The sequence below is a fragment of the Puntigrus tetrazona genome, chromosome 14 (genome assembly GCF_018831695.1).
Source record: "Puntigrus tetrazona isolate hp1 chromosome 14, ASM1883169v1, whole genome shotgun sequence".
In the NCBI taxonomy this organism is placed as follows: Eukaryota; Metazoa; Chordata; class Actinopteri; order Cypriniformes; family Cyprinidae; genus Puntigrus; species Puntigrus tetrazona.
In genome coordinates, this window is record NC_056712.1 from 18,340,921 (window position 1) to 18,351,507 (window position 10,587).

The following is a 10,587-nucleotide window of genomic DNA, read 5'->3' on the forward strand; positions in this document are numbered from 1 at the left end:
GTCCACCGTGCAAACATTGCTGAATGCGTTTTTTTGTTGTTTTCACTCGTGCTATGTTTATCACCATCCAACTTTTTGTTACTAATTCTAACTTTTTTTTAACTAACCCCTGCAGCAAAAGTAATCAAGCCCACGTTGTTCCGCATCATTTGCAAAAAACAAAAAAAAAAACAGCACTTTGCGCGTTTCTGCAAATAAGAGTTCACTGCGGCCGTCTGTTAACATCACTACTAGTTCTGTACGTGATTTAACGAGTTTCAATTCGGCCTTTTTGTAATGTATCCGTACATTTTAAATCGTGAATAGCTGAATTCGACAACTTGCTAGCTATTTTTTTATCTGGCCTCTATTGACGGCCGTCCGTTTAATTTGGGCTCTCCGAGTCAGCTAATGACTAGTAAAATAACCAATCTTGGCTTCTCCGCGTTCAAAGAGGGTTTAACACCAGTTAGTTCCAGGCAGGGGAACAATAATCACATTTTAACTCGCCTTCACACCCAGAGCGCTTACAAAAACTCCAACTGTTATGGCCTTTCAGCTCCGCACAATCCGCAATCAATTGCCAGAGGCGAAATTAATAGACGTTAATGGCCATTTGTATTTGAGGCAAAGGGGACAAAATTGGCCAGAGAAAGCTATTAATTATATGCGGAGGGACTGAGAAGGGAGGTTGGAGACGGGCCGCTTCGGGGCTCAATGGGGTCCGTGCCCTGCGTGGTTCACACGGGCTTCCGCTGGGTGGCTCGTGAAAGGCCCGAGCAGGGGGGCTTTTGTGCGGCTCCCGAGCCGCGATTGTTCCCTCTCAAAAGGGTGACATCTGTCCAGGGTTTCCGAGACTCTGATCCACCCCATTAGCCTCCGTCCTCTCCTCTCCTCGACGGCTTATCGCGTTTGTAGCCGACAGACGAGACGCGGACAGGCGCTTCGTTGAGACACCTCCAGAAACTCGCTTCGGGGTCCTCTTTTTGCTAGCCGCGAAACAGGAGCGAGTGCTGGATGTGAAAGTTACCAGTTGCCTTTTTCTAAACGATCTTCACTTTAATATAAAGCTGATTAAAAAATAAAGGATATTTCTTACTAGACAAGATAATAATCATTTGACACAACAACAACAACAAGGGTTAATAACATAACTAGCAGTGCTGCTAATGATAATAATAATAATAATAATGGCATTTTAATGACATTATGTAATATTAGGCGGTTATTATTGATGTTAAATAATTATTTTATAATTAATAATATTATTAGGCTGGCGGTTGTTTTACTTATAACGAATTTCGTCATTTGTTGGTCTTTAAGTCTTATTGACGAGTGACGGACGATGGTAGCGCCTTTAAAAAATATATTTTATTATTAATTTTTTTAATTATTATTTTAACAGGCTGCACCGGAAAGTAATTAGTCTAATATGTGCATACAAGCACTTTCAGAATATTTTAAAATACGAATTAGGCTAATAAAATTAAGCAATGCGTTATTACAAAAAAAAAAAACGTTTTGGATATTTATGAACGCGAAAAAACGGGGTTATTTCTGTTAAAACGGGCAGTTTCATATATAAGACAACGAAAAAGTAATACAGGCCTATATCGTGGGGAATCACGCGACCTTTAATTTACAGAGATAGTAGCTAAATATGCTTTCTTTTATATTTACCTTTAAATACATTTTATGAAACCGTTTTACGTGCCTATTTTGGGGGGGGAGCAAGAAAATAAAAAAAAGCACAAAAAATGCACGCAATTAAATTCAAGAAACTGCAACTTAATGCACCGACCACCAGTCATAAAGATTCGGCTCTGGGTCTCAGTTTTAATTTGTTTTGCCGATGAACTCTTTCGGGCCGAATCCCGAATTTCTTCACACGGCACAAAATGGCAGTAATTGAGTGCGCCGCGGGCCGATCTGCGCATGCGCACCGCACCTCGCCGCCGGAGCTCCGCGCGCAGGTATTGAAGTTGGCTCGCGACAATCCTCGGAGCACAAGCTGACGGGATCCGTCGATCGTCAGAGCTCGCAGCGAACCGCATCGGAGGAGCTGATGCCCGCTTCGGATGACACGGCCGACGGCGCACGAGTTTTCCGACAGGGACGTGCATGAGATGAGACCCGCATTCATTTGAACATAACTAACGCGCCTATTTGCAGCTATTGGAGGTGTATTGCAACCAAAGGAAACGTATGAAGTTATGGATTGTAGATGGACTATATAAATATCATCTTTTTGGCTTTTTTAAACTCGGTTTCAGAGTGACTTGCTCGCTGTTTTATTCGATTTTATTGACCGAGCGCATTTTTTTATAAACCCTCACAATGTTCCAGCACAACAAGAAGTGCTTCACCATTGAATCTCTTGTCGGTAAAGACTCCAATTCCTCAAGTGCCGCCGCGGACGAGCCCATCAGACCGACCGCGCTGAGGTTTACTGAATCCATCCATCCTTCTCCCTTCGGGAGCTGCTTCCAGAACTCGGGCAGGACGTTGTACAGCAGCAGCCCGGAGATGATGTTCGCGGACCCGGCCACTCACTCCAGCAACTCCGGCCTGTCTCTGCGGCACCTCCAGATCCCCACGCAGCCCTTCTTCAGCCCCCATCAGAGGGAAACCTTGAACTTCTACCCGTGGGTGCTGAGGAACAGGTATCTGGGACATCGATTCCAAGGTGAGCGACTGCCGGCGAGGATGCCGGGAAAATACCGGAATATTAGAAGCAGCGCGGGCCTGGGAAGTTAAACGCGGCTTGACGTGTTCGCGCGTTAAAATAAAGAGATGCTGAGCACAATACGATGCATTCGATGTTTTCAGCACTTCAGCGTTTTATTTAAATATGCGTATTATTTATAAAAAAATAATAATAATAAAAATAAAAAAATATATATATATATATATGGCCTATGGTGATGCGCACGGAATAAGACGTAAATAACGTAACACTATTATTTTAATTTGATCGAAAATATTCAAAAATCACGCCGTGCGATATACTTCTGTTATTAGAGATCGACTGTAAATGTTTACCTCTTTAACTAATAAACGCGACTTACAAAATAATAAACGTTAAATTACGGAAGACCGCCGCTTTATTTGGCTTTATTCAGACTGCATGTTTAGACAAATATTATAAAAGAAAAACGATGCTCGTTTTTGAGTTATTTTCGCTTCTCGGTGTACAGTATTATTGGAATAAATAACCGAATGTTATCGATATTTTTAAGGCTAAATTATAGATTAGCCTAAATGTACTGCTTTTTTTTTTTTTTTTTTTTACTAATCACGCTTGTAGGCTGCTTGAACGTAGTTCAGCCTTTTATCATTATTTTAATTAAAAATGTTGCATTCAATAGAATCGTGTAACCATTTGATCTCGTTTGTATATATTAAAACTAACGAAGGTCCCGCAATGCACTGCTGTGCGCTGCGTTTCTGCGTCGTTTTTTAATAAGTCGGATGTACGTAAACCATTATGATCATTTAATTATTTTGAAGGGGACAAAAATTAATTACTGTTAATGCATTCAATTTAATGCATTCAGCCCCTCTCCTTTATGTTTGCAATTATATATATATATATATATATATATATATATATGTATATATATGTATATATATAGTTATTATAATGTCTATAGCTCTTAAAATGAAAAAGCAAACAGTTATAATGCTGCCAAAGGCACAAGCAATTATTTGCACAAGCACTTACTTTTATGGTTTTATTAGATAGCTAGAATAATTTATTTTAAGAACTGATTCATTCGTTTGATTTAAGTGTAGTGCGTGCATCACTGAGATTGCTGTTTGAGGTTTCTTCAAACGTCTTTTATTATGATTATTACGAAAAAATGAAACTGGATAGATGTGACAGCCCTGTTTGCGGAGTCCTTAAAAAGCGTAATCGATACAGGGAGGTCCTGTTTACCAGGCGATTTGTTAAAGCTTGCTATGGGTAGCCCTGGCCGGTCTGCGAGGGTCCTGAGCTGCTCCACGGCCCTCGAGGGCATCGCTCAGGTAATTGGTGGAAGTCAGAGGTTGTTGTCACTATTACTCAGATCCGGGGGCCAGATAGAGCCTCTTTGTTTACACACAGAGCCGATCCGCTCACTGATGGTGTCCAATAACCTAGAAAAACTACTGTTTGGACAAGACTAAATGCAGCCGTGGGGATTGGGTGGGAAAGGACGGCCTAATGCGTCCGCTGGGTTTTAACTGAATGGGGAAAGAGAGGCGCCCGTGCCCTCGGATCCGTCATGCGGGACAAGGTAAACAGGATCCCAGAGCGGCCTGCTGTCGTACGTGAGCAGGGGTTCGTGTTATGGGTGCGTTTCTCAGACTGCGACAGTGCCACACTGATGCACTTTACTGAGATTTGTGCGCGATCGGGTTACAGTACAAATCTTCCAGAGGTATAAACACCGTCATCGGCAGACTCTCAGCACTGCTGATTTTCATGTTCGGAGGCTGCATTCCGATGCAAAAAAAAAAAAAGTAGCAAAATAAAGCAACGATGCAATGTGAAAGCAGGTCATGTCGGTTAAGAAATATATGTGCGCTGTGTATAGTTTACGTAATGGTAGGCGTGTTTCGAAAATATGAAAAAAAAAAACATTTCATTTTTGTTACAAATCTAAATTTTAAATGTAATTTATTGTGTTTGATGGTCATGTTGTTCTTGGGTATTCAGACTTGGTATATGTGTGTGTGCACATCTATAGCCTGTATATGTCTATTCACACACACACACAAATATATAGATAGATAGATATGTATGTATATGTGTTTTGAATAGACATATGCGATATAGATGTATTAACAGTGTTAAGTAAGCAGTACATTTTTTGAGATGAGTTTCATCAAATTTTTTTATGTTCATACCATATTGTAATATAATAATGTAATATAGTAATATTATATATATATATATATATATATATATATATATATATATATATATATATATATATATGGGTGTGGTATATATATATATATATATATATATATATATATATATATATATATATATATGTAAGGAGAGAGAGAGAGAGAGAGAGAGAGACATTGACAAACAGCAGACTTGTAATTTATAGAGGCAATGAGCAAAAATATAATGGCCTAAAATAATATCACAATGTAACATTAAAGTCATGTACATGTACACGTTTTATTTGATCAAGACTGAAAAACTGGAGGGAGGCAGCGTCACGGGGGACACACATTCTGTAGGAGAGACCAAAGGGTCCAGTCTCTTTCTTTCCCACTATAGGCCACCCTTCTCCCTGCCTCTAATGAGAACAGCACTGACAAGACCAAGCTTGTTTGTGCCAAGGGAACGATAGTAAAGCTGATCTGGGTGCCATCTGGTTCCCTTTTCCTCATGTTGGGGCTTTCTTGCCGTGGAGAGGCCAGTGTGTGTTTGAGTCCAAAGCCCCGGAGGGTCTCCCGGCTCTTCAGGAGGCTGGAGTCTCTGTCAGCGTCTGATCCAGCACCTCTCTCTCTTGAGAGACGCCGAGGTGATGCCACACATGCTGATGATGCCAGACCGGGCGCACACTTTGAGGGGCGAAAGTTTCTCGAAGTCGCCACCGAGCCGGGTTTCGGTCGGTCGGCGCTCGGCGCACCTTGAGTGGGGTTTAAGGAGGGCTTTTCAACACCTTCAAACCGCGGAGAACTCGTTATTTACATTCTTGCGCCCGGCTCCCCTCATTTTTGCACGGAGGTGTCTCCATTGTTTTTGCCTGCGGTGTTCAAAGCGTTTTCAGCACGCCAGCTGAAAGCAGTTGTCAATGACAGTGCTCTGACAGAAAATATGCGCCTTTTAGTGAAATGGAAGTAAAGGTCGCGCATTATTAGGACCTTTCAGGAAGCCTCTGCTAATAAAGGCTTGCGTTGGTCCATGCGTGGAAACAAACACCCTACATGTTGCAAGTGGCCAAAATGTGTGTGTTTTTTTGAGCGTTAGACGACGTATTATTAAACAGCAGCTTCTGTGTTTGAGACTGAGAGTTGATGGCTTAACGCTCCCCTGAATGGAGTCAGTTCAAAGCCATTGTCTGCAGATAAAGGGTCGGTTTTGGGGTTTTTAAAGAGACTTTAAGTCTGAACAGCTTTATGATAATCCCCTTTTCATCGGCCGGTGATGCCATTAGCGAGCTTTTGTGGTACATCATTGTGCTTTCTTTGATGATGAGTGTTCGAAAATTAAATGGCCTCTGTGTAAACGTAACTTTTATGGCTAACATTTCGGATTTGGGTTCAATTAGGTCAGTCGGCCTTTGTAATGCGCTGTTAGAGGATTCAGTCGCCCTTCGGGTTGAAACTACGACAATGTTATTCAGAGCACGCTTTTAATCAATTGCAGTCGAATCTGCGGCCTACCCTGACTCCGTCGTTATTGAAGCAAACATCTTTTTCGAGACGTTTGCATGTTACCGATGACGCGCATTTTGCGGTTGCACACCTGATGCGAACGTTGAAACATTTTGGTTATTTTTTTTCATTGACAAAAGCTCATGGTCTGTCACTTCTGCGCGCTTCACCGTCCTCCCAGCAACCGCTCCGCGAGAACATTTTGTTTATACGTGATTGCGGTCATCGTCTTTCTGAAGATTCTTTCAGGCATGGCTCTCCAAACACTAAAGTGGTCACGTAAATTACACATCCATTTGTTTATGAAAAATGTTTTTCTCCCTTGGTGTGTTTGCAATAAACGGCATCCCTCCAGATGTCGCCTGGGATCGCGCGGAGATCACGTTCGCCCTGACGCTGATGGACACTCAATTTTACTATTCCCTCATGTTGAATGTAATCAACCCAAATGTCAGGGATTTAGATTTGCTTAACTGACGATTAGCATATTCATCACAATCGTCTTTTCAGCCACGGATGTCTATTTATATATTAGCAGCCATATTTCAAAGCCTTGCATTTGTATGAAAATCAGGATAATGCCACATCGTGAGGGCCGAAGGTTAAAGACTTGTCTGTGAATGCACGGAGACGTTGGGTTGGTATGAATGATGCGGTGTGAACACACTTTACATCAGCCGCGTCTAGAACAGACCTGGAATTATTCAAATCGACTCGCGCGGCTCGATTAAGACGTGCATTGCTGTGCCTATGTAAAGCGCTTAATTTGTACAAAACCAGTCTTTGGATAGCACATGTGCCCGGACGAAGACGGCGTCAGCGTAAAGCTTGCCGTGAGAAAGATATTTTAATATTCTAATTCACTCCAGAAGAATTTCATGAATGCGCATGTAGTGCCGTACACGTGTGGCATTTAAATAGTTACGTTTCAAGAAGCAATGCAATGACGTCACTGTGATGTCAGCAAAACGGCGCTGAAAACGTAACACAAAAACGTATTTTGACAGTTTTGCATGTATTATTTTTTGTAGATTTTGTTTTTACAAACACTCCCTACTCATTCCTTATAACTGATGTCTCCGTTTTTAAAGGCTTTCATACGCCGCTCTCAGTTTTCATGTGCTTTTATTATGTTTCATTTATTTAAAATCCCACTGCGTGATTGTCCACTTCCAACATGCGCTATTTATTGCGACATTTTTATTAATTCATTTAAAATCCCACTATAAAACTACACAAATAACATCCCAAACTCTTTACCCCCCATCTTCTTTAAAAAAAAGCCTTACATTATTTATCATTTCAAAAACCCTATAAAAAGTTCTACTTCCTCTTTATTACTCTGTTTTGAATTTGCATAGTTTAAAGAAAACTTAAAAAAAAAAAAATCAGATACCTAATGAACTTGCACTTTTTACATTTTCATTCATTCGTTTTAAATACAACTGTAAAGCCGCGGAGCTCCTAATTAACATGTGCTCTTTGTTTCCCGTCTCCAGGTGACGACAGTAGCCCGGAAAACCTGCTGCTACACGGACCTTTCTCTCGCAAGCCCAAGCGCATCCGCACGGCCTTCTCCCCATCGCAGCTGCTCCGGCTGGAACGTGCCTTTGAGAAGAACCATTACGTGGTGGGAGCCGAGAGGAAGCAGTTAGCCAACGGCCTGTGCCTGACGGAGACACAGGTGAGCAGACAGAGGCGTCAGGGTCCATCCCTCCGGCAAACACGGCTGCATTCCACACACACACACACACACACACACGGGACGTGAACACACACTTACTCATCTAGTTTCCTCACAGGACGGAAGTAATTCATCATCCCTTGCCTTGGGTTATGCCGTACAAATTCCAAAGCATGTATACGACTCTCAATAATCGGTTATTTTCACAATCGTCCGTACGTACATATTCGTGGATTGTCAGGCTTGAGCAATACCTGGGGTTTTAAAAGGCGCTTTTGAAAAAGCTGGGATTTAAAATCGGAAAACCAATGAAAAAATGGAATAAAAGAGTAACTGAATAAATGTTATGATGTGAAATTAAAAATACGTTATATATTTTAGGCTTTCGGGCACCGGCTGTGAATCCTTTAAATCAAAGCGTATCAACACTTCAGTGAATTCATGCGAATGTAACTTTTTCTTTAAAAAAAAAGAGATATTAGGAAGTGGGCAATTTCTTTGTGGGTTTTTTAATTTAAAAAAATCTTTATTTAGAAAATCTAACATCAGCAAAAAACGCTAAAATAAATGTTTTGCTGTTTTTTACAGTATTTATACAGTTTTTGTTTTCCGATACATTTCTCGTTAAAAAAAAGTTATCAATACAAAAACTGACAGTTTCATGGTTTTTTATATTTTTATTTTATATGAAAATGTTTACTAGTGAACTTCTAATTTTCGAAATTATTTATTTTGTATTTCAAGCTGCTTTTATTTTGAACGTTTTCTTTATTTTGCTGTGTTTTTCACGTTTACTCGTGCCACAGTGTAGCAACTAATATACTCCAGCAGTATACTTCAGACTAGTTTAACATCTTAAACTTGCTTTAGATGTTTTAAATGTTACTTCCATGCGTGATATTCACCTTTATTAAAAAAAAAGTCAGCTAATTTATATATTTATAATATATATTACTCTAATTTATATATTTATAATTATAAAAATACAGATACATTTTCTACAGTTGTGGTGTAAGACTACTGGCCTTCACCCGCTTTAAATGAATTATTATCAACACGCAGTTTTATCTGTATTCTTATGGTACATTTAAGTTAAACCTTGATTTTGAATGCTTTTTAACATACTGTTTTAAAAGCTCACCTGCATGCTTTCACATAAAGCGCAGCGCAATGAAACACGATTTCCTCACCATATTGAGAGATTACGTCAGCAGCCATATTTCAAACGAGCAGCAGGCATAAGCATGTTTTTAAATAACGTGCCGTTTAAAGCATTTTAATGGCAAACGCGCACAGTGCACGGGAGGCTCTTATTCTTTAATCAAAAAAAGAATAGCAAGCGTTTCGAAAAGCATTACTGTTATAAGCGGATGTGTTAAAATGGCCTCTCTTCGTCTCCTCCTGTGAAGGTGAAGGTCTGGTTCCAGAACAGAAGGACCAAACACAAGAGACAGAAGCTGGAGGAAGAGTCGCCGGACTCGCAGCAGAAGAGGAAAGGTAGCCAGCACGTGAGCCGCTGGAGGGTGGCCACTCAACAGGGCAGCCCCGAGGACATCGACGTCATTTCAGAAGACTGATATCGCGCGGCTAACGAACATCGGTCACGCTGATGGATCCCTGCCACACACACACAAAAAAAAACAAGACATTCTCCAGACTTTGTCGCGAGTTGAACTCGGCTCGTAAACTGAGGAACTGAGTCAGTGCGCGGCTGAACAAAGACCCGACCGGAAGACTTCTGTATGCAATACACATGGACCTCTTCGTTTTGGATCGCGTTCCATCTCAGAGCAATGAAGACTTTTTTTGTACGCTTTCTTTTGTTACTCTTCTCTCTCGCTCCTTTGTCATCCGTCAGAACATTTCCATTATAAAGTAGTATATCGGACGGCAAAGGTATGATTAAAAACCACCTTAATGACTAGATCGATAAATGTTCGTAGTGTTAAATTGCTTTAGACATTCTAAACACCGATAGGTTGATCCAGTGTGTGAATCAAAATATCACTCGTTAGATGTGCTTCTGAAAAACTGGATGTTTGTATTTGACGAGATGTCATTATTTTACGAACCCGGGGCGAATTCAAAGCGGTGGAATACCCTAGAAAATCACTAGTGCCGTTTGACATATTTATTCTGAATGAGTGGACTTTTCTATGCATTTGAGCTCCAAACCCAAATTTTTATTTTGCGTTTTACATCGGGGTTAAAGCTTACGAAAGATTTTACTTGCATCGCAGTGAGAATTATTTTACTTTCTTTTTTTTTACTGGCTCTTGAACTGATGTCAAATATCAGCGACCTAGAGAAAGCTTAGAAAATGCTTGAATATCTTTCTTCGCTCGATTAAAAATCTCAGTCTAACCTCCAAGACCCAGAATGGTTTGTAGCACTTCGTAGTTTCTTGATTGGGTTTCGTTTGATGTGAAAAGCACTGTAATCCCATCTGTTCATCTTCATTGTTCAGGCGTTTTTTTTTTTGTTATGTGTTTGTTTAACTTTTTTTCTGCAGACTATTAGATAATAAAACTTTAACTTAA

The 10,587-nt window shown here is 40.5% G+C and overlaps 1 protein-coding gene across 1 annotated transcript; it reads left to right on the forward strand.

The window, feature by feature from the left end:
- Window positions 1–1,975: 1,975 nt before the first annotated feature.
- Window positions 1,976–10,587, forward strand: emx3 (empty spiracles homeobox 3). Its single transcript, XM_043256796.1, has 3 exons — window positions 1,976–2,665; window positions 7,863–8,047; window positions 9,457–10,587. The coding sequence occupies exons 1-3, from the start codon at window positions 2,317–2,319 to the stop codon at window positions 9,622–9,624; spliced, it is 702 nt and encodes a 233-aa protein (XP_043112731.1). The 5' UTR covers window positions 1,976–2,316; the 3' UTR covers window positions 9,625–10,587.

Excerpts from the sequence above, each read along its gene's own strand:
- emx3 (XM_043256796.1), top strand. The coding sequence starts at position 2,317 with ATGTTCCAGCACAACAAGAAGTGCTTCACCATTGAATCTCTTGTCGGT. Across the intron at positions 2,666-7,862 it reads TCTGGGACATCGATTCCAAG|GTGACGACAGTAGCCCGGAA; the intron begins GTGAGCGACTGC and ends TCCCGTCTCCAG. Across the intron at positions 8,048-9,456 it reads TGTGCCTGACGGAGACACAG|GTGAAGGTCTGGTTCCAGAA; the intron begins GTGAGCAGACAG and ends CCTCCTGTGAAG.